Here is a 24880-nt window from a genome sequence, read left to right on the forward strand (position 1 = left end):
AAGGAGCACCAAGAAGGCCAGAACTTTCCTAAGCGGAGCAGCAGATCCATGGGTGAACTCACTCGGTGTTTCTTACCAGAGTTCAAACTTAGGAAGGATCTTTGAACTGAATTCCACTTAAGCGAAAGCTTCCTGGCACACTTTGAGAATGAAAGGGTTTTTCTAACCAAAGGAAGCACAGTTTTCACCTCCTGTGTCAACCTTTATCATTTTTTTAATGAAATTGAAATCGTTTCACACAGTTTATACTTAACATCCATTTGCTCTCCAAAAGCCATCACATCATTCCCTCAAGAACTCACTCCTCCATATTTTCACTGTTCATGAGACTTTAAATCCCTTCAAACTGTTTATTCTTCTCTCTCAAAAGATCTTAGAATGAGAATAAAACCCCAACTTTTAAATAAAACTTTTAAAATGCTGAACACTGCAACGTTTCCCCAGATCATTGTTCTATTTGAACTTAGTGAGATTTAGAATAAGAAATTACCCAGATTTCTCCACTTAAATAATTGCCTGTGACACAATCAAGTGATGTGAAAATGATCACCAGTAATTTTCAGCTGTAACATTTCTGTGTAGGAACACAATAGTTCACATCTGCAAAACCTGTCTCAGAAAGGCCACTGGAAGATAAAGAACCTTATGAGAGCTCAGAAAGTCGGTGCTGAGTATTTAAGAAATCATCTTTCCCTAGGTACAGCTGTTTCTTTGTGAAAAAGAACAGTAGGATGGTTTCTCAAGAAATATGTCAACGAAAGATAAAAGAAAATAAATTCAAAGTGATTGTTCTCATGTGTAAACTGTTAACAGAATCTTAAAAAAGGGATCAAAAAGCCCTTTTATTTTCAAAGCAGGTCATAACTGTTGCTTAAAATGTACTTTTGCTTGTAGCAAAAGTACACTAACTTGCAGCTTAAGCAACAAAAACCTGAATTATTTAAAGAAGACATTGATAATATAGATTGGGCCAAAATGTTGGATTCTGTTAAAAATTCTGCATAAATTTCACAAACTAAGCTAAGCAGAAAGGTTATAAAATGTATTTACTTTTTATTAGAGTTCAGGAGAAATAACTCTTTTTTTTTTCCGCAATACAATTAACACAACCCACCTTCTTCAACGTAAGAAACACAGTATTTTTTAAGTTCAGAAAAAAAACAAGGAATTAAACTCGGTATGTACAGATAATATGAATAAACATTAAACTCGTTTCATATTCCTGAAATGAATGCAGACAGAAGGAGGGCAGAAAGAGAGCAGAGAAGCATACATCTGGGAATCAAAATTCTGATTTTGTCTGAGCTAAGGAAAAGCACCATGGCCACTGAGCATATTAGCCCTCCCACATCTGGCACCAAGAGGCACAAACTTTGGCTCTGAATAATCCCCAATCATAGATGGTGATATTAACTATACAGAAGCTAAGTATACGTTATAATTATTTTTTTAAAAGTATACTATTTCAAATGACAGGTTTGGAAATAAAAATGGAGAAAGAGCTGAAAAAAATGTATTGCTGGCTCCACTGTCAGAAGATCCCAAAGTGTTTCATCAGCTATATATAGAGACGACTTACTCTGTCCCTGAAATTCAGCCATGGATGAAGTGTTGCAAGAAACATTTATAGGACACAAATACTACCAAAGCATAGCTTGGGCTTCAGGAGTATGGAGAAAATGCTGACTCCACTGACATCACTGGCTTTTGCCAACCCTTTGTGCGGAAGGAAAATCACGGGGCTGAGACACGGGGTGATCCACACCAGCTTAAGATGCCCTATGTGACCTTGAGCAATTCAGATAAAATATTCCCCAAAAGCTAAGTGTTGGCCCATGAGACTACTCTCACTGAGAGAAACAAGCTTGTTGTGCTGTTCTCTCCTGTCTCTAAAATAGCAGCAGCAATCCACCTAGAACAGAAATCCTCTGGAGGAGAGGCTTTTTCTGTCTAAAAGCCCTGAGGAGCCTACAGAACAACTATGATTATAGTGTGCTTTATCTTCCATACACACTTGACCTCCATGTTTGTCTCTGAGGTCTGTGTGTAGCCTGCGCTGAAAAATGCCTAGCATTACTCTAGTATGCCAGGCCTCCTGAGGCATTCAGGGTCCCTTATACTCTGGAGGGGATGTCCCTACTGTTTGCAGGGCCGCACTTGTTGTCCTGTAGCCTGCACAAGGACCACAACGTGGTTCTCAGAGAGGCTTCAAGGCAGATATTAGTAGGAAACGTTCAACATCTGGTCTCTGCCACAGTATCGCTAGGCAGTACCGTGATACACAATAATAATCACAAATTGCAACACAAGTGCTGAAAGATGTAACACAGCAGAGGGCAAAGTCCAGTGATGGCTACAGCCAGGCAGTACTACACAAGATCATAACTTTCATGAATGAGAAGAGCTGTCAGACCTTACATTCTGACATATTTCTTTTAAATACTTCAGAAAAAAACATGATACCTGAACTCCCTTATCCCTTGACCTAGCCTCTTGAGAGTGCCTTTTTGTTTAATGGTTCTTGTCTGTGTAGATGCAACTCACAAAGACAGATTAGATCGTGAACTAAATAATACCAGAAGCTTTGCACAGATTAGAAATGCAACATCAAAGGCAAAACTGGGAAAGGTATATGGTAATTTATATATAACACTGCAGTCAGTCTGGTAACACACTGAAGTTGTAGAGCAATATGCAGACAGTTACAACGTAATACACATGGTAACAGGTGGGGAAACTACAAATAGTGCTGGCATAAGATCGGAAAAAATGGTGAGACAGATCCAGGATTTTAAAAACGGTTCAGTGACGAGAATGCAAGGGGCAGGACTAGGGGTATAGCATGGCCTATTACAAACCTTCTGAAGAAACTGTCACACCGTCATGTGTTCTCAGAATCCTGGCTGTGTTCCTGTTTTATGTTGGCTTGGCCTTATCACACAAAGATACTAAGCAAGGAAGAAACTCCGTGACTAGGGCAGTGCAAAAGCCTGCAACAGACTATATAATCTGTACTTCATGAATATGACCAGTTTAAAAAAATCCTTACAGAGCCAGCCTGTGACCCACAACTGACTTACCCGAGATTATTTGCGTCAGGTAATTATTCAGCAACAGTTCTGCTCACATTGAGAGAAAGAGTTGTGTGTGTGAGATAAGGAATGCACAGACAACATGCCTTTACTTATCTAGAAACAAACATTGTCAACTAAGTCAGAGTTTCCAGACAATAACTATCTAAGAGGCACAGATGAGACCTGGCAGGTTTTAAATCTCTGAGGTATGAGGCAGAGATTATAGGCACAGGATATGGACACTGGATATCAGACACTGCTGTGTTCTAAACTCAGCATTTGCACAGATTGACTGAATGACCTTACACAAGTTGCAGCCTCAACACCCTCATTTCTCTTTGCAGATACGCCAGTGTAATTTCACTAACATCAATGAAATTACACACTCAAGAAGGCAATCTGGTTGAATGAATTGCCAGTCTGTAAAAATGAATACTAGCTCCTTATTATTCTTCCCACAGAAGTAATACAAAGATTAGAAAAAGGGGCAAATTTCTCCCTCTATAAGGCAGTGTTAGGTGCAATCTGAATTACTGCCAAACAGGGATAACGTGTTATTTTTGCAACAGGTATTGTGCAAGTTTTCCAGAACTCTTGTCCTTGCATCCTCTCCAACAAAGCTTTACTCTGACACTCAGCTGTATTAAGAATCAGCACTGAGAAAATGAGAAACGTTCCTGCCGTGCCTGTCACAAAAGCAGCAAGGCCTGAATTTTCCAATTCCTGGTCTGAAGACAATTGTTCCCTGTCCAACAATGATCTCTCTCACTAACTTTGGCCATATTCTCATCTCAGGAGCAACGGGCATCAGTTTTGCACAACATACTTTCCAGTATGAGATTGGTTGCTCTTGAGATCTACCAGCAATAACCTACTGTGGTGAAGGCTCTTGTATAGTCCGAATCCCTCTGAATGTGGACAAGTCCTTAGTTTCTCAACTGGCTCACCTCTCTCCCTGCATCCAGTTTAGCATAAGATAAGGAGAGTATTTGTATGTTTCTTCACTTTGAAACCAGTTTGTCTATAGGATAAATGCAGTGGAGTTGTGCTAATGTGCAGTTTAAATCACTGTTGTGTCCCACAGTTAAATCTGGAATAGCTGTAATCTTCCAGAATTTCATAACTGAACCGAATTCAAGGGGTTTGGGTTTTTTTGTGTTTTGTTTTGGTGTTTTTTTTTTTTCAAATCAGATGTTGTTCTAGGTATTTTTCCAGTTTATATGGACAATAGTTACTGGAGGTGGAGTCAGCAACTAGGACAAAGTGAGCTTGTCCTTATAGGCTGTAAGGCTCCACATGTATTTATAGCAAACTCTGGAATTCATTTTTCAGTTGAGATAGTCTGAACACATCTTTCCCTGACCTCTTTTCCCCTGATAAAAACATTCAGCAGAAAGCTTATTTTGCAGTTCAAATGGATGGATTCAAATATATCTTGGACTTCTCTAGGGGGGACTATTCAGTTACAAATGCGCTTCTAGAACACCAAGACACTTATTCATTCGTTCCCCATGGCTCAGTAACCCCCCTTATACTTCCTTCATAAATTAGGCTGATAAGGCCCTAATTTTTTAGGGTCTGATCTTTTATTGTTATATTACCAGTGGTGGAATTCAGGAGAGTCATTGACTGCACTTTCAATTGCAGAAGAGAATGTTTAAAACAATGTATGATGGAAATATCAGGCAAACATAGGATTCTGATGGGCCTAAAGGTTCAAACCACCATGCCTAATGAGTAGGAAACAATACAGTATGTAATTGTACTCTGTAAAATACTTTAGGGAAAAGACAAATTCCATAGTACCAGCATTCATTATCCTAAAACAATCCACTGGACAGGGAAATGGAACTTGCAGAGTGTTTGGAGCATGTGCCTCAGTTTTCCTTCTGTAGACCAGTAATAACATTAATGCTGTGAAGCATAAGGAAGTATGTGAAAATCAAATACTCAATAGACTTGGAATATTTTAAGATAAGTACAGGTACTGTGATGACCAGAGCTGAAAATCATAAATTATGTATTTGGAAACATGCTTCAACTAAGTGCAACAGACCTTCACTGAATAAAAAGGAGAAATCATAATGCTGTAGAGCACTGCTTATGCAATACACTGAACAAAGCAGGATTTCTGGAGAAAAAGTAGTTTGTGACTACGCAATTGAAGTCTGCATTGTGATACATACAAAGCAGATGAATTAAGATTGCTTGAAAATCTTAATTCTGGCATAGTCCACCATTAACTGACTTGTAATCTTGATATTCTCTTAAGATATTTGCTCTACAACTAATTACAAATACATTATAAAATAAGTAATTATAAATTCGTTCTGAATTGGAAGATACTTCATACCAAATGTTAGGGAAAGGACTGAAGGTTTCCAGTGCAGCCTAACAGTAAAATTAACCACTACCGCTTCGGCTCAAGAAAGAACATCATGTTTTACATCTCAGATCTGTCTGTTGTAGGTTCGCACAAAAGAGTCTTTACATATGTTACAGCGACCCAGACAGACTAGGCACATTTTAAAGATGGCATTGTCATAAATTGTTTAAAATGTTTTGTTCCCCCTCTGCAGACTAAAACAAGGCACATACATACATCACCATACTGTTAAGAATCAGCAGGTATTGCAAACCAAAGGGATTTTACGACAAGTAAAGTAAGAAAGATTTTGAAGTGTAACCTCTCCTGTGCAATATTTGACAGCATCGCAGTGGAAACTTCTTTGTCTCTGGACACTGGGCTTATTTAAAAGAGGTGTATCAACATCAGTGGCAGATTCGTCTGATTCTTAGTGCCACACACTCCCCTTCATTACATGTTCAAGGCCAGGCTGCCTTCCTACTCACCATGCTAAGTGCCTGCTTAAGCCTTCTGCAGAAATAGTACCTTCCTCTCAGTGTGTCCAAGGAATTGCCTCTGATGTCACTGAGCCTCTAAGTTTCTCTCAAGTAGCTTCTCTGCAGAGAACTCTCTTAAATGACTAGCATACACAATACACACAGAATGACAGAGAGTAAGAAAGTGAGTTGGAGAAAACATTGACATATACTTTTGTCAGTAAGAGTTATTAGCTGTTATCAGGAACATTTACAGCTGTCAAGACTATTTTATGAAAGGCAGCACAGAGTCTTTACATCAACTCCAGGCAGCACGGCCCCTGTTTTCAGGTCGGTAAATCTGGAGATCTAGGCTTATCAGTAAAACTCAGTTGTATGCCCTCACCATCTAAATCAAACATACTATTTCTTCTAATAACAGGCATTTTTCTCCAAGAATTCCCAAGATACCTAACAGCATGTACAGTTTCCAATGCACAATGAAAACAAATATGAAATTCAAACATTTTTTAAAACTGCACTGAAAGGTAGAGAAGTCTGGGGGTTTTTTATGATTGCAGATACTTTGTATAATTCAGTATCACAGAAACGCACCCTCTGACTTTTTAATACTTTTAAAATATTATAGTATTAATATCTCTCATATATATATGCATATATACATACGTTAAATAATGTTCAGTTATTCCCAGTGTTCACAGTGCCACTGTGCTCGGCATTACATGAACGCGTAACTCATTCCTACAAAAAAAACAGTAAAACCAAGAAAATTTAGAAAATGGATAAATAAAAAATGTAACTGAATATAACTGAACAGCAAAACCAGCAGATATAGTTTGTCCTCTCTGCTGTGGAATGTGGATCATATTCTTTTCAGGTATTATCATATAAAGTTCTGAGCTCATTCTAGTGCAAACCACATGTTCAGCAGGTACGGAAAAAGCCCACGGACTAGCAGTGAGTGTGCCAAATGAAGAAATGAAGCAGCACTGGCTTCAATGGCCAGCTTGGGGAAAAGGCTGAAATTTGTATTTAGTGCATCTGGATAGGAATGACACTATTTCTCCTTCAAGGAAAGAGCTGTGATTCATCTCAGCGTTTAAAAAAAAAACAAAAAAAAACCTCACAGCAAATGGCTGGCTGAACAAGCAAATAGAGGTTTGAACAGCTGCAGGTCAGGAATGGGTAGTTGCACCATATGAGCTCTACTGCTATTCCAGCGCCCGTCAGTTGCTGGGATAACAGGCAATCGAGGGAGGCGAGAACAAGACAGTATACTGTAGTAAGAAAAGCATGCTGAGTTAAACATGTTCCTTATTGATCACTTTTTCCTTTTCCCTAACCTTAAATTTCTTATCTCTTTTACTGTTTACAGCCCTGCTATGAAAGATGAGACATGTCTAGTACACACCACTCTCCTTATTGCTTATTACATCCAAGTCTCTAATGGCCACATTGCTACACTCTGATTACCAAGTTCTCCCAGTGCATTACACAATGTGGCTCACAATAGCAGATCTATGACACCTACTCTCTCAGTAAATTGTCTGGCACAGGTGTCTTTTCATAATAATAAACAGCTAACATATACACACAGTACCGTATTTCCCAGTCTAATAAATATCAAATCATGTCAAAGGACTATCAGAATCTCAGCAATTACAAGAGACATTTTCCTATTTTTCATTGCAACAATCGTGCAGTTGTTAAATCCAACCTTCTGGTTGACTTTTTACACAATAAACAAAAAAAAAATCACAATTCATCAAGTACCTCAGCACTGAAAGAACTGCTTTTTTTCTTCCATTTTCCACCACCTCCATATGTCTTCCTTACTCTCCCTGATGCTTTTGGGACAAACTAAACCTACCTCAAGTGGATACAAATGGAATTACAAAGATTACTATTGCCTGCCCTTTCCAAGCTGATCCTTTCCCTGCACGTGCCTAGCTGAAGCTAGTTTATTTATTTAGGGTTTATTTCTCCTTCCCTAGAATATATATTTAAAAGCTTCTTTTACAACAATTTTGATTCAAAAGCTCTCAGTTTATATGACCATATCAGAAAGCCTTTAATACAGTAAAATCCCCAAAATAGCTTCCACTACCCCATCCAGAGGGTTTCTATTTATTATTAGATCAGGAATGCAGCTACACATGAGAATTTATGGCTGAGGGAACTGCAATAGATTTTCCAAGAAAAGCCAGGGAAACGTGATACTGCCTGCCACAGTGGTCAGTAAGTCGGTGATGTGCTTGATACACTGCCTAGCAAGGAAGCTTCTTCCAGCCCTTCAGTTCAACTGAATAATTATTCTCCCCTCAGTCCTGTTCCAGTAATGAGAACTGCAATTCTCTGTATCCTCAATCACCATTGAATTATGCTTGATTGTTTCTGCCTCCAGTTACATCAGCTGCACACTCATACAACTCCACTGACCTCATCAGAATTACTCCCGAGTTTCACAAATGTAAGCATAAAAAGATCAAGCCCTAAGGGGAGGAAGAGTAGACAGGGAAAACAAATCTTAACTCTCTCATTTTACATGTTTGCGTTGTTACTTGGTACAACAGCTCCAATCTCTTTGCTTCTGACAAAAGCTTACCCAAGGGAATAATGGCCTCAAGGCCTTATCAATGCATACACTGCAGAAGGGTACTGTCTCATCATTTCACAATGTCCAGAGCTGGAGAGTGACCGCTGCATTGTCACAGAGAGCAGAAAGAACTGAAAACAACAGAAAAATAAATTACTGCAGCCTTGAAGTACACAACAAAGCACTGTTCTTCCTGATAATTACAGTAACTCTATAAATTCAGAGACCACAGATGTACTCTTACAAATGATAAACTTCCAAGAGGGAGCAGATATGTACACGAATGAAGAACAAAGGACACAGATTAGCTTAGATCAGCAGATTCAACCACACGGCCTCCAAAACTACAAAACTTTGGTATGCCTCCTACAGTCAACAGCAAATGAAAATATATCCCTTGACAATAAGATTACCTTGGCTTACAAGATGTTCAAGCCACTGCTCCAGAACACAGATCAGTTTACTGGTCAGTTAGCGTACACATACCCACATGAAACACACGTATCTGTTAACACCTACTTTTGCTTAGAAAGTTAGAGAACTTGATACACTCTAAGGAAGTTACAGTTTCCTTTGCATATCCTGGAAAGGCTTTAATATGACTTCATTACGCTGCAATCAGATCATATTTTAGATGTCAGGAACTGTCACATTCCCTATTAGAAATGGCATGGGGAAATGTCAGGGAACATACAAAGCTTATTACTAGGCAATGGTGAAGCGCACAGAAGGCAGCTCTCTTCCATCTCCTTCTGAACAGTTTTAGCAATTCAAAATCATGGTGGCTCACGAGACTGCAGGAGGTGGTGCAAGCAAGAAAAAGAAGCATCACCTTAGCAAAGAAATTAAGAAGCTTTTGAGAAGACTTCACAGAACTTAATACAAACACTCTCTAACTTTATATTTAAAAAGTAAATTGTATAGGTAGTACTCAATTCCTTACCTTCATTTTGATATATTACCATTGAACGCTGCCAAACACTCCTTTTTTTTTTTTATCAGAAGTTATTCTCTTTTCCTCTTTAAATGAAATTCCTCCCCATCTGATGCCTACACATGAAACCAAACCAGAAGATGCATTCCAGGAGCACATCTAACAGGAATTTGATCTACAGGGCAGAACAAGATCTAGTCTGCATAAAACCTCTGAAATGCACACAAGTGTGACAAGGGTTCCTCAGCACCGCTTCATTCTACAATTTTCCTCCTGGGCAGCATTGCTTACCAAGGTAGATATAGCTCTATGTACACACAGGTGGTGAGGTGGCTAGATCTTCATATAGATAAAGACATCAATTATATTTGCTCAAGCAGTAACACAAATTTACCCAGACATAAAGAACATTACAAGTTTAACAGTGTTTGCATTTCTCAACCAAATTTTCTCAAATACACCAATACTTAGGAGTGAATAGGCTTTCAGAAAACACATGAAACAGATCACTTTTTTTTCCAGATAAAAATTAGCATATGACAATTTATGTTCTAAAACTTCAGGATCTTTTAACAGACCATCATCTGTCAAACGCAGTTTAATAGCAGCCATCAGCAGAGCTGATCTCAGTTGTAGTACAGCTACGAGAATTCCACCCATACATGTGATGATGCAGGCACTGAGAAGCTAAGGGGACTGGTTGAAACAGGCTTGGATATAGTTCAGAAAAGCATCTCTTTGTAGTACAGTAAGGAGCAACGCTCTGTGATATTCAGCTTCGCCACTGGGGAATTACAAATCCAACTAAGCATATTCCCTAATAGACTCTGGTTTTATATTTTCCCCAGGAAACACTTTTTTAGAATTAAATCAAGAATGAATATTTTTCCCTCCACAGAAGGTGTCTCTGTTCCTCCAATTAACCTCCAAAGGGAATCCCAGCTCTACTCTGAAACCAAACAAGGATGGAACAAAAAGCACAAAGGTATAAAACCTCTGTCTTGCAGCTCTCTATGGGAAAGAACAGAGTGGGATAGGAGTACTGGAAAATCTGAACACATTTCAGCATTTACAACTTCTAGTTCATCTTTTTGGGTAAAGTATTAAAATAATGAACCACATTGCTAAAAAAATGACTCATTTTCTTTTTTTAGAAACAGCTCTCTGTCCTTTGCAAAGTCTACATATTTTAATGTTTGGTATTTTTAGACATGGAAACATGCATATTTACACAGGTTTAAACTATGCCAAAAATAAGGTCACATGAAAGCTTCAAAAAGGAAAAAGATGCACAGAAGCCACAGGGAATGTGAAAAAGTGCAATAAATTGGCCTCTTGGTTTGTGCCACCCCTAGCCAGCTCATTTGCTAGATGACCAGAATCTCAGTGTCAGAACAATCTGAAAAATGAAAGCAACCCTATTAAATCAGTAATATCCTCCAAACACCTTACACTGTTATAACTGCAGTGGTAGCAAGCCTTAAGAGCTCAGCAATTGCTGCCATTACATCCAGATAATACCATGTCAGAAGTAAGACGATATATAGTTAGCACATGCTCTCTAACAAGGCACCGGCAAATATCATCAGGCCCAAAGTCAGACATCCAGCTTCATTTCCTCTCTCTGCTCCCAATCCTACAAAGGTTTAACTTAATACAAACAAAGTGCCTTACTGAAATTAGTGGACGCTCCTAATAGATAAAATTAAGCATTTAAACAATTCTCTGCAACCCTAAACTTCTATCAGCTTTTTCTATTTCTACTGTATGCTAAATGATTGCCAGATAAGGCAGCTTTAACAGGTGAACAAATCTGTTACTTCTGCCATAGCTTTACAGCTTCTCAACAATATGTGGAAATAATTTTAGAGATCTAGTGCTGGAATTGTTATATTTGACTTCATTTTGTCCATCTGCTGACATCAACTGAAATCAGTTTTACTTCTGCTTTTTTTTCCCCAGGCTTTGTGCACTGACTTCTAAATGCAGAACCCTGCAGCCTTGAACGCAAACTGGTGGGAGACATCGTGATAGGGATTTCTTTTTAACCTGAGGATAACCAAACCTTGGATGGGAGGCTCAGTGAAGCTGTGGCATTTCCATCCTTGCAGCTACTCCAAATGCAACTAGACAAACCTCTGAAGAACTTGCTCTAAGCTGGCCCTGCTGTGGGGCTAGATTAGACAACTTTCAGAGGACTCTTCCAACGTACACAATTCTGTTGTTCTGCAACTAGGATGTTGCCTGTACACACTACAGTGCTTTCAAGACCTTTTGCTCATGGGATTCCTGCACTTCCCTTAGCATCACTCGCTCCAGATATGGAAAAAGCCTAGAATCATACAACAGTTAGGGTTGGAAGGGACCTTTAAAGGTCATCTAGTCCGACCCCCCTGCAAGGAGCAGGGACATCTCCAACCAGATCAGGTTGCTCAGAGCCCCATCCAGCCTGGCCTTGCATGTTTCCAGGGATGGAGCATCCACCACCTCTCTGGGCAACCTGTTCCAGTGTTCTACCACCCTCAGTGTAAAAAAAAACTTTTATGTCCAGTGTGAATCTACCTCCCTCTATTTTAAAACCATTACCCCTCGTCCTATCACAACAGGCCCTGCACGCCCTTGCTACGAGGACACACTGACCCTGTTTAACGGATCCTCACCCACAGCCCGGGCTTCTGCTCTGCTGCGCTCAGCACACAGCCAGCAGCCCACACCCCCAGCAGCCACCTCACCGGGGCTTCTCCACCCGCCCGCCGGCCCCGCGGGCCTGCACACCTCGACCGGCCGCCTGAGCCGGCTGCTTGCCCAGCGCAGGCAGGCCAGCCGCCGGCCCCCGCCCCACGCCTGCACGAAGCCTCCCCACGGCCGCCGGGCTCCCAGGCACCCGCCCGGAGGGCGGGAAACGGCCGCCTCCCTCGCGCCGACCGGCCACGCGCCAGCACCGCCACGCCGAAAGATGGCGCATACTCAGTACGCGCCCGCCAGGCGCGCGGAGGCGGGGGGGGCGGGGGGGGGGTAGTTACGGGGAGGGCGCGGGAGCTTCCCGTTCCGCCGCAGCCGCTGCTTCCGGGTGAGCGGCGCGCGAAGCCCACGTGGGGCGCGGGACGGAGCGGCGCGGAGCCGGGTCGGTGTCGGGGACCGAGATCGGGACCGGGGGACGTGTCACCGCCTGCCGCTGTCCCTCCCGTGCCCCGGCTGGGCTGGGCCCAGCCCACCCCGACGTGCGTGCACCCCCGAGGGGCGGCCGGCGGCGGGGCCTGCGGCGGGGGCGGGGAGAGAGGCGTTGTGTCTCTGTGCCGCTGCCTGAGCCCGCCGGCCTGCTCTGGGTTTCTCTCCTTAGGTTTCTTCTTGTGGCGGCTCCTTTCCTGGAAACGCGGAGCTATGACGTCCCTCGCGGAGCAGCTGAAGCGGCTGGCGCTTCCCCAGAACGACCCCAGCCTCCTCAACCGCAGCGAGGCCGCATCGCTGCTCTTCGGTTGCAAGGAAGCCGCCAGCATTGACAGGGACACGTTTTTTGCCATTGGTGAGTTCGGCGGTGTCGGTGCCAGTGGTTTTAAAAATCACCTATCTGTCCAAAAAAAAAAACAGCTGGAGACAGATAAATGGGAAAGGCAAATCCACATGCAAAAAAAAAAAAAAAAAAAAAAAACCCGAAAGGATAATCCAAGAAACTCCAGGCTAGTCAGCCTCACGCCAGCCCATGGGAATATCATGGACCAGGCCCTCTTGGGGCACATTTCTTGGCACATGAAGGGTGAGGTGATTTGGACAAGGGGTGGAGAATTTGCCCTACAAGGGGAGGCTGGTAGGAGGAATGTCTCTGGTCTCATTCAGTCTGGAGAAGAGAAGGCTTTGAGAGGTCTAATAGCAGCCTGCCAATACCTGTGAGGAGGTTTCAAGCAGTGGGTCGGGCTGTGCAGAGGAAGGCATGGCTGAAGGACAGGAGACAATAGGCATAAGTTGAAACAATAGAGGTTCACACTGCATGTAAGGAAAAGCTTTCTCACCGTGAGAACATTCAAGCAGTTGAACAGGTTGCCCAGGGGGGTTGTGCTATCCGTGCTTTTGAAAACCCAGACTGGACAATGTCTTGAGCAGCCTGGTCTGATTTCAGGGCTAACCCTGCTTTGTGCAGGGCCTTGGATTAGAGACCTCCCAAGGTCCCTTCCAAACTGAATTCTATGCTTTCATGAAATCATCTGACACTCTGCTCTTTGGTAACATTATGGCTATAAATGACGTAAAGTGGCAAAGGCCATTGCTGTGTTTGGACGCTTCAAATCCTTTGTGCTCATCTTATTTTTATATAGAACTTTACTTAGAAATGTGATACTTCTTGAGTAAGTAAGCTTTTTTTCTAAAACGGCAGATATTGATGGCATATTTTGATTTTAAGTAACGAGATTGTAGATATATGTGCTGCTGGACTCACACCCTTATCTCAGTGTTCTTCTTTTACTGCTGAGCTCAAAGTCAGACAGAGGACTCCAGAGACAATCTCACAAAAGAGGGGACAGTTCGCCTCCCTCAGCCTGCTGGCTACGCTCTCGCTGATACAGTCAGGATGCTGATGCTGCTGGCCTTCATTGCTGCAAGAGCACACTGCTGATACTTGTTAATGTTCTTTTTCCTCATCAGTTGAGAAATACTTTAAGTGTAGCAAAAGTTTTAGTCTTAGACCTGTTTACTACTTGGTTTGGTTTGCTTAATGAGGATGACATCTACCAGTAGAGCAAAGAGGCGGGATATGCTAGTGAGAAAGTAAGTGAGTAGGACCGGTAAATAAAATCATTACGTTTAAAACGTTCTTCCATTTCTTCCCACAGGATGCACTGGCTTAGAAGAGCTGATGGCGATCGATCCTTCCTTTGAAGTGTTCCAGTCCAATTTGTTTAGTTCCATGTCCAAAGGCCTGGAACGCAGTGTTCAGTCTAAAGCAGTAAATCAGCAGCTGAATAAGAATATTTCATTGTTCCTGATTCACCTGTCCCCTTACTTTATGCTTAAGCCAGCCCAGAAGTGCCTTGAATGGCTGATTCACAGGTAATCCACTCACTACCCTGCATGTCAATAGATAAGGTTGCTAGAAGTGTCAGATTTTTTTTTTTTTAATGAGAATAATTTTGAATACTTTTACCTTAGTTTTCTGGAAGTACAGGTTAAAATGTTAGCAACACCAGTTGAGACTTAGTCTTTATGGGACTGGATATTGTTCTTTGCCAGTTAGATTTTTTTCTTTTGATAAATTTCTGTGACAATTTTCATCTGCCATGATAATTTATATAAAAGCAATTATTTCCTTGCCTGGCTTTCACCAAATTTGCCCAGCTCTAGCCATCTTGTAGAGAACCGAGAGTGGCATTTATGTAATATGTCTTGAGAAGTGATCTGTCTAAAATAGCTAATTTTTGATATTCACTGTGAATGGCATGCCCTCAAATTAGAACATAACAAGAGCTAAGTACTCTTATTTCAAGGTTGGGTAGGAAGGTGTGAAGAAAAACAAGTGTTTTGTGACGTGATGTTGTCTTTATTTATATAAATTAACTTATCCAGATGTAATATTTCATATCGTGAAAGAGAGAGTGGGTGATTGTTGTTCATATAACCTGTGAGTCACAATTTTGTGATGTCTGGTTTAATACTGAAATCTGTGCAGAAGAAACTAAGGTAAACCTAAGTCCTGTAGGGACGTAAAATCATTGTGATTGAGGTAAAAAGTTGCTAGTGCTGTTTCTTTCCTCTAGCACTTACAGGCTGGTGGCCACCCTGGGGTTCTGGACTGTAGGTGGACCATATGTCTGAGGCAGTCTAAGAATCATCTCTTCTCTTGCTTAAAAGCAAGTAAGCTAGGTGTTCTGAGAAGAACGTGGCTGGGTCTTTGTTTTGAACTTCCAGATAGTTTTTAACTGTATATATGTTTTTTTTCCTTAGGTTTCACATCCATCTCTACAATCAAGATAGTTTGATTGGTTGTGTTCTGCCATATCATGAAACTAATCTGTTTGTCAGAGTTATTCAACTTTTAAATATAAAAAGCCCAACTCATAAATGGCATTGGATGGACCCAATAAGGGTAAAGTATCTAACAGATGCAAGTTGGGAGAAGCATGAGGGACATTATTAATAAATATTCTGACTGTGTTACTAGGTTTATGAATATGGTCCACCTGAAAGATGGAAACTGAAAGATTTAATTGCAGTAATGGAGCCTGAATGCCCACCTGTTGTTTCTGCTATCTTTCTTTAAGTATAAAGTTAATTATAAAAAGCTTTAGTTGTAATTACTCTTTGTTTTGGCGAAGTTAAATTATGCTCTTAAGATGCAAACATTTGCTACTGCGAGGAAGATATATCAATTGCTATATGTCTGTTTGAATATAGATTATATGTAATGCTATTCATCATCTGCCTTAACATAGATATAAAAAATTCCAGAGAGACATGTGGGTTTCTATTACTTATTTCAATTTCAATTTAAAGTAATTTCTATTACTTATTTCAATTTCAATTGTTAACTGATTGGAAGGGTTAATTTAGATATTATATTAATTTTTACCTTGTGTGCTTTGCTTTAGCATAGAGTATTCTAATTTTACTTTTTTCACCATGTAAAGAAACCTGGAGTCCCACTGGCAAGGGGTACTGTCATTACGCACTGCTACAAAGACCTGGATTTCATGGATTTCATCTGCAGGCTGGTGGCAAAATCTGTGAAGGTTGTTCATTTATTCTGGAACATTATTTGTTTGTTGCCTCTTGGTTTTTCCCCATCTTTGTATAGTGTTATGCTATTTACTGATATTTTGAATTATATAGTTAAAGGAGTCATTTATTAGTAAACAATAAGAAAATTTCTCATTATTTTTGCAGATTACAGAAATTCTTGTAAAGAAACAGCCCAGAACCAATGAGCCATGACAAAACAATTTGGCAATACTGTATTACTTAAAGATACTGTATTGCTTAAAAGTATTCTGTTGTCTTAATTTCTTTTATAAACTCATTCCTGCTATTAGTTTGTAATGGTGCTTTGAACTTGGGTATCTGTTTTGGGCATTGTAATGGGTGTTTTAAATGTACGTGTTCAAATATTAATGAAAATTTAAAATTGAGAGTGTTCAAGGTGAACGGATTTATTTGTTTTTCTGTTAATGTCAAATAGAGAACTAGTTCTATAGTCTCAGAAGGGTAAGATTTACGACAGTTTGAATTTGGAGAAGGAGAATGCATGTACTGTCAAACTAAGCAAGGCACACGCAGTAACAGGGTTTGTTCACAGATGTAGTAGGAGATGTTAAAAATGCACCAGTCAGCTTCTTCACTGTCCAGTTCTCAGTTTTGAACATTACACCTTATTATGATTAACTACAGTAGCTGAGGGGTAGCACCCATTTCCTTCTACCTTGCCTGCAAGAGGGAGCAGTAACCTCGTGAGGGTTACTGCTAGGAGGAGGTGATGACTTCAGTTGTGTCAGCAGGAGCTAGTAGAGCTTACATGCTGGAGTTCTGAGATTTTGCTCTTTTGAGGGGAAGCTGTAAGTCTGTTTCCACTTTTCCTGGTGTCTGAACAACTGATTTTTCTGTTGTCCAGGTCTTTTCAGAGTGTCCTGGCAACTCAGCTCAACTAAGAGTTCTTCTTGTATTTTATGCCTCCACCATTGTATCAGCTCTTGGAGCTGCAGAGAAGATAACCGACACTGTCGTCTCTATGCTTCTCCCTTATATCCAAAAGGTACAAGAAGCTTTGTTTTCCTTCCTATGTGATGAAGTGTAGTGTGTTGTGACAACATACTTTTTCTGCAGATAACGTTTAAGAGGAACATGCTATGTGAAATGTATCGTACCGCTCTTAGTATGCTTTGAATCATCAGGCAGGTGAAGGTCTGTGGATAATAATGTTTTTTCACATCTCAGATGAACACTTCAAAAACTCTATTTCCTACTCTGCATGAGGAACGGAGCTGTGAGAAATGGATACACAGTTTGAATGAACCTCTTTGCCTTAGGTACTTATTGTGCTAAATGACGAGGAAATGGAGTCAGCCTGCTTTAATATCCTCTTCTCTCCAGGATGGTTGCTCTGTAACAAGCAGCACAGCAGTTAATGAATATGTTTACTGTATGTGTGCACCCTGCATGACAACTGTTTCTCCTTCAAAGTTGAGTTCATAGATCCTCAAAAGTTAACATATAGAGAAGAAGGTAGTGTGAGTCCATGTGTGTCAGAATGAAAATTATGTTCGTGTACCTTTTTTTAGATGTGTTTGTGTTTTAAAAAAATTCACCTTTATCTTTTCCTAGGGCTTGAAATCCTCTATACAGGATTACAGAGCTGCCACATACATGATAATCTGCCAGATAACAGTAAAAGTGACACTGGAGGCTTCCTTGGTACATTCCTTGATGTTACAGATAAGCAAGACATTATCTAAAGTGCCCTCATTGCTCAGGGATGGAGTGGCGTGCTTGAACCTACTTCTACAAACTCAGAAAGGAGAGAAACTTGGGAAAAAGTAAGTCTCAATGAATTGAGTTTTTCCACTTTTTAAAAGCTCAGACTGCACTTCGATTATTTTAATTTTTTTCATCCTCCTCATTAAAGGGATACTTTCCTATCAGAAATTTTGTTAGTTGACATTTCAAAGGGCTCATAAGTTTTTTTGACTTACTTTGAAAGTATGCTCGCTAAAGCTAAGGCGTTTCAGTGGTGCAAGTCTGTCATGTTTTGGTCCCTGTCCTGCCCCTTGCCACAGTAAAGGATGACTGGTCTATGTGCGAAACTGAACCCTGCAAGTAAGAGGTTTTCTTGAAAGTCGGAATCCTGGAAGAGAAACCAGCATAATAACGATATTGCAAATTTGAGGTTATTTGAATAGTGTGGAAAAAAGAAGTTCAGTCCCTTCAGTGCAGGGGCTTCAAGTTCATACAGTAATATATACCTGAAGTGTAAGTGCTTCTGTGCCACCACTTCTTTGGTCCCACAAGTTGGTTGTTTTTCTGGAGTAGTAGTAGTAGTAGTAGTATTTCGTTCCCATCGTCTGTCTGCTGTGCCCTGATGCAGTTAGCTACTGCTGTTAACATGCAGTTGAACATGGTGATGGAAGTCTTGCGTGCTACAGGGAGTTTGCTTGCTGGTAAAGAGATTAGCATGACTATTCCAGTAGAATACATCTTTGCTGGGATAAGTACAGTGATTACCATCCAGATACTTGAACACAGTCATAAAAGAGGAAAATGCGTTAAAAGCTGAGGCACGCTTGGTGCATTATGTAGCATCCAGCCAAGTGGATATAAAAGGAGACAAAATGAGATAAACTTTTTGTTAGCAGGAAGGGAAATTGCTTGCACTCTCTTTGAGGATCTCCTGTCATTAAGTTATTTCTCCTCCCTTCTTTTTGCTGCTGCTGGATAATAGATATGCCCCTTGCAGTGTGAGGATATCTCTTCATGCAATCCATACAAGTATTTTTTATTGTAATACCAACTTTGCAAAAATATAGGTATATTCACTGTGCCATTGCAGCAGCTGTGCTCAACATGTCTGGCAGTACCCTGTTTTCTTCTTGGATATTAAATGCACAATAAACCTCCGGCAATAAGGAAGTGGAACCCTTTGAATCTTTTCAGCATTTGTTTACAATGAGACTGTTACTTGATGCTGAAAATGGAATCCTTAGGAAGTCTGCATGGTTTGAAAGTGTTGGTAACCCGGATGAGCCTACATACTTTTTTTTTTTTTCTGAATTTCCTGTTCCATTCTGCAGGCCATTTAGTTACCTGTGCAAAACCCCAGAACTGGTAACACTTCTGCAAGGCCTTTCAGCAGGCTATGATATCTCTCCTCTTCTGCGTTACCTCTTGCCTCACCTTGTTTGTAGTGTCATGAGAAGTCATATGGGTAAGTTAGCATACATTTTTACAATTTTGTTGAGTCTTATGGACAGGTGCTGTGGTCAGTGTTGTAGCTGTGTAATTTTAGTTGCTTCTGCCATTAAAACTACACTAATACCTGTGAAGACCTGATTGAGCTTTTGTGTATGTTGCTTTTTGTTTTTCCAGCTCCTACAGAGGAGGCTGGTTTAGGCATTGTTGTATCTTTATCACTTTGATTTAGATGTTGATTTGCAGTATTTCAGCAATAACTTAGTTTTGATGAATGAAATTTATGACTCTTAGAGATATATTATAGTACTGCAAAATAATTTTTAGGTAGATTACATGTAGTCTGTATGTAGTTTAAAATCTATGTTTACCTGGTGAATTAAATGTACCTGGGAACGGTCCAGAACAGTGAGGCTGACTGGCATGCAGTAGTAGGCTGCGTCTGCACTAGTAGATTTGTTTGCACTGTGAACTTCTAACTGCCAAATCATGGTTGGGAAAGCTCTTTTGTTGAAAAGGACCAGATTCATGCCAGGAAATGCTGCAGGGAGTTGCTGGCACAGATTGTGGTAGCAGGTCTGGAACATTCCAAAGCATACTGGAATTTATTGGTAGCAATACAGCCTTTGGCATTTTAATGACGTTGATGTAAAGCATTGCTAGTAGCACACGGAGAGTTAGTGCTACTAATCACTGAGCATTGTGGTCTTCAAGTTGTGTGCTTGGTTCACCAGATGATGACGCTTGTACAAGCTATTAACTTTAATCAGTATGAGGGGGTTGTTCTCAAATTACTGTTCATTTTTTATTATTACGTGTTATGCTTAGAGGAACAAGAAGATTCTGAAGAGACAGAGGATCAGATTTGCATCAGACTTCTTGAAGCTATTCTTCAGAGTATACCACTGGAAAGGGATTTAGATCGCCTGTTGGCTTCGTGAGTTAACTTTGATTATTTTTCTTCTGCAGTACTACAGTCATTTCTGGTTTAATAACAACAGATTCCTGACAATGGCATTAACATTATATAACCGTGTTTTTCTGAGTTCATAAGTTAACTCCAAACCTGGATTTTGAAACAGAAGCATTCAGTAATCCAGAAGAGCCGTGCTTTTAGCACTTGTGGGAGTACTTGTGGGACAGAGTGAAACTGTGCAAATCTATACTTGCAATAAGAATGCACATTAATCCTAACCTGTTTAGCAATGTGCTTTATAACATCAATGAAAAACATACTATCCCAAAAATGGTAACTTTTGTTTGTAATTTTAGCAAGTTTCTTGAAGAGTTTATCTCCTGTGGTACCGAGGTTGAATCCAATCCCACCAAAATGGCTGCACTCAATCAAAAGGTGCTTCCTCTTATCAGACTTCTTGAGAGAAAGTAAGTTCAATTTTTCTGTGACAGACCCACAATCTGTAGAGTGGTGGTGTCAGCTCTGATCTTGGCTTATTGAGTGTAGTAAGCACAATATTACCCAAATAAATACCGTAAAAATAACTGACCTCTTAATCTTTGTCTAGATTTTATTTTACTGATCTGTCCTTATGTATTTTGTTATTACTGTAATACAGGGACACAGACCTCAGCTCTCTACAGCTGTTTGCTGTGTAGCATGACCTTTTCTGCTCTTTATTTGTGCTATTGGTCTGCATATCATTCATCTGTGTTAAGACATAATGGTTGATTACCTTTGCAAAGCTGCTTAAAATAGCTGGTTCAGATGAGTACATGTGCATTCAGCTTCCTTGTATTTCCCTATATTTCTTTAGTAAATACATGTACTTCTGTAATGCTCTGTGGAAAACGTTGGGGGTTTTGTCTATTGGCAGGTATCCCAAAGCCTTAGACTCTGTGTTGGAGAAGCATCTGGAAGATTGCACAGATGAGGCTGACCAAAATCTTTTTCACCAGTTTATTTCTCTTTCATTAAGCTGTGGCAAATACAAGGTAGGTGGGAGCTCTGTTCGTGATCCTAGCTCTTATCTGGTTATACTATCAGAAGGCTGATAATTTGGCAAAGTTCTGCTCTCTCTTGTCCTTTCTAAAGAAAATCTCTACCATTCTCGCTAAAAAAAAACCCCAAAACCTGACTGACTTAAATGTGATTTTTTGGGGGAGCTTGATCAAAACAGCAGTAAAATCAAAAGCTGTCAGATCTTTTAAGTTCATGTTTATCTTGAACAGTCATGAGTGTGAGCTTTTTTTCATGGTTAAAATTTATATAATTCCACCTGCCCCGATTGCTATCAATATTTTTTTTTCCTTAGGAGCGTTGCCACTACGTATACTGTAGTGGTTGATAATGACAACATGGTGGTGCCCAGCAAGGCCTCATCTTACTGAAAGATTTTGTCAGTGTCAGAGCTCTTTTGGGAAAGCTGACGATCAACTTTATTGTAGTTGAGAGAAGGTGGCTTGGTCCTTCTTGTTGCATTGATTTTTATGAATGTTTACAGTCAGTAACATGGAAGAATAGAGTGACTACAGAGTTCTTCCTGTGCCATTTCTGAAGAGCAATTGAAACTCAGCCTAACACAGAGTAACCATGAGTGCGACAGATCTGTCCAAGGAATTTATTATTAGGAGATGGTTAGTATTCTGTCTGTTTTTTGCGATGATTGAAAGACTGAAAGCACTTAGGAAAAGATTATAAACTACATAAAGAAGTGCTTCATGTGTTTTTGTACTGTTTTAATGAAGGCACAGATTCTGTGACTGTATAACAAGTGGGTTAACAGAAAAACAAGGCATGCAGAACAAAGGCATATGACTCTCTCTTCTAGCCTTTAAGGTTCCTGAGATAAGTGCACCCAGTTGGACTGGCAGGGATGCCTTTTTAGCAGTTTCTATCTGTGCTCTGTCCCATTGACATTGTCGCTAGAGCTTTCTCAGAATCCTTAGATAAGTATAGTGCTTTTCTAGGACAAAAAGGTGTCTGTGGCTTACTGTACTTTTAAAGCTATATTCCAAAAACTATCTGCCAAAGTGAAGAAGATTGAATTTGAAACAGTTATACAACATCATTGTTCTGTAATTGACGCTTTTTGGGTCTGAATTATACATGTTTTCTTCTAGTACAAACAATTACTGAAAGAATTTCTCCCATTATCCTTGTTTATAGTTGAAGTATTTTTAACACGCTGTGAGTCACTCTCAAATCTGTATTTCAGTTTTTGGAAGACTCTGATACCTCACTTTTGCTTAGTTTGAATCATCCTCAGCCAGCTGTGAGGGTCCTGGCGCTTCAGCATTTGAAAGATGTTATTGAAACATCAAAGGTTTGTGTCTTGACTCTCCCACTTAAAATATAATGTCTTAAAAAGGCTGTTTGCCAGACATATCAGTTGAAGATGTATGGTACGTTAAGCTGTTCATGTGTCATCCTCACTGTTTTTGCATGGTGTTTTCAGTAGGCTTCTGTCACCATTTTCACCTATTCTAGAGTCTGGATGTAGTTCTCGTTTATTAAACTATTTGTAGTCTAAGATAAAATCTAAATTAATGGATATTTCTGTTTTTCTTCCTTTTGTTGTTGAATGTCTGCTGGTTATTTAAGGTTTAATTTAGAGGTTATTACCACTTTTCTTGTACTAAGATTCAGATATTTCATTAAAAACCTTTAAATTGTGCTATCAACGAATGATGATTTTTTTTTTTTTTTATTATGGCTCTTTTTTTTCCTTTATTTTTTCAGGAAGGCTTTGATCAGTCTTTCATAGAAGAAGCAATTTTTGGTCGGCTCAAGGATGACAACAAGGATGTTGTAATGTCTGCTCTCAGTTCTTTGGAGGTAAGTATGGAACTTTTGGTACGTCAGGTGAGATTTTGGCTCTTCTTGAATATGTGTCTGGAATGCAGTCTTTGTAATTGCCCTTCTTCTCATGTCCTTAGTGTACGGCTTTTGTCCTTTAACAGGATGAAGCAGCACAAATTTGGGAGGCTTGTGCTGTTTGCCCCCTCACAACTCCCCCCTAAAATTTCTGCTTCCTGATCTTTCCCAAGGTGTTAACCTGAATTTATTGATTTTTTTTTTAATATAGCTACTAAAGCATATTTTAATCTTTTATTATTATTTGAAGTGTGCTTCCTGCTTGTCCTGTACATTTTTCTATAAAAATGCAAGCCATGTCAGCTGCCTTTTGGATGGAAAATGGTGCAGTGACAAGTCATTATGCTAGTGAAAAGTGCTCAGTTGAGTTTTTCCATATGAGAGTCATTTGATAAGTTGATAGTGGCAAAGTCCTAAACTCCAGCTCAGGTTTACTGGATAGGATTCTGGTATGCATTGTACCGATTGTTTCCAGCTACGGTAACGGTCTTTCTTTATTGCTTCTGCTAGTAGTAGTGGAGAATATTATTAGCAGTGGTATAATCGGTCTTGTGTTTTCATTTATTCTCAATCACTAAAAAATAGGAATAGAAGCACAAGAGTGTCTTTAAACTTTAGTACCTTTTGTTAATCTACCTTTCATTTTTGTTGTACAGATGCTATGTAAAGTAAAAGCAATTCTTATTTAATCATAAAGTGTTTTGCTTATAGTTTATCAATTTTACCAAATGTTTCTGCATTTGATAAATTCTCCGTACTTTAGCATATCAAGAGGGCGTACTGGGCAGCCTTATAACCTCTTTTTATCCTGACAGTATTTTTATTACATGATCATCAATAGGAATTAAATTAGTGATGTTTGATCCATGTTTCTGTTTGGTGTAGCAGATGCATTTTATGTTATGATATGGTAAATTATTTTGTAGTTTATCATACTTGCATTTCTTTTTCTTGATTACTTTTCAGATTTTCAGGAAACAGGTCGATCCAAAAGCGGTAGTATCAAGTCTTTTAAACATCTTCCAGAGAGCTGATCTTTCAAAGGATGGAAAATGGTATGTTTGTGCCTTTTTTCAGTCTACATTCTTTTCTGTATAAATTAATTTTTTTAAAAGTAACTCTAAAGAGTACTTTAAAAACTGTTTTTCATTTCAAATACCTCTTGTTATGCTATATCTATGCTGATTTACAAAATAAATGTTCCATTATTTGCATACCATTTCCCATTAATTCCTTACTTGGTCTCACTGCTATTTGGATTCAGAAAATCACCATGGAAAATGGAGAAAAAATCAAAGAAATGTTCCTGGTATGATTGAGCAATGGGTTTTCAATATTGCTTGTTCTCTTTTAGGTACAAGGTTCTGGAGCGAGCAATAAAAATTTTAGTCAAAGAGGAGATTTTGAAAGAGAAAAAAGAGCTACTAGATGAAACAGTAATGCGGTTGTTGCCTTTTATGGTAATCACTAATGCAAATTCAAAATCTTCAGATTGGAAAATGGCTGTTTGTCTGTCAGAATCTGATCTCTGCTCCTTACACCCTTTGCTGAAAGGTTGGCCAGAAGGTAAAGAATTAGTTGTAATTAATTTGGTAAAAGAAAAATTGTGACAATTTAGGGGCGTCATGCTTTTTGAACCTAAACACTTACTGAGGGAGACTGGCTGTCACTGACAAGCTGTTGTGCTATGAGTGTTGATAAAGTTCTTTAAAAAG

The 24880-nt window shown here is 39.7% G+C and overlaps 1 protein-coding gene across 1 annotated transcript in view; it reads left to right on the forward strand.

Moving 5' to 3' along the window:
• The first annotated feature begins 12532 nt into the window (after nt 1–12532).
• HEATR1 (HEAT repeat containing 1) overlaps nt 12533–24880 on the forward strand; it is a 37832-nt gene continuing 25484 nt past the window's right edge. Inside the window, exons 1-15 of the mRNA XM_086745111.1 lie at nt 12533–12572; nt 12789–12971; nt 14275–14491; nt 15383–15524; nt 16066–16167; nt 17043–17183; nt 17753–17964; nt 19216–19349; nt 20162–20270; nt 20606–20716; nt 21166–21283; nt 22507–22614; nt 23031–23126; nt 24132–24220; nt 24520–24731. Of these exons, the coding sequence (XP_086601237.1) occupies nt 12830–12971; nt 14275–14491; nt 15383–15524; nt 16066–16167; nt 17043–17183; nt 17753–17964; nt 19216–19349; nt 20162–20270; nt 20606–20716; nt 21166–21283; nt 22507–22614; nt 23031–23126; nt 24132–24220; nt 24520–24731 (1933 nt within the window). The 5' untranslated portion in view covers nt 12533–12572; nt 12789–12829. The remainder of the gene's footprint in view (nt 12573–12788; nt 12972–14274; nt 14492–15382; nt 15525–16065; nt 16168–17042; nt 17184–17752; nt 17965–19215; nt 19350–20161; nt 20271–20605; nt 20717–21165; nt 21284–22506; nt 22615–23030; nt 23127–24131; nt 24221–24519; nt 24732–24880) is intronic.

The sequence above is a fragment of the Chlamydotis macqueenii genome, chromosome 3 (assembly GCF_036417535.1).
Source record: "Chlamydotis macqueenii isolate bChlMac1 chromosome 3, bChlMac1.mat, whole genome shotgun sequence".
Taxonomy (NCBI): Eukaryota; Metazoa; Chordata; class Aves; order Otidiformes; family Otididae; genus Chlamydotis; species Chlamydotis macqueenii.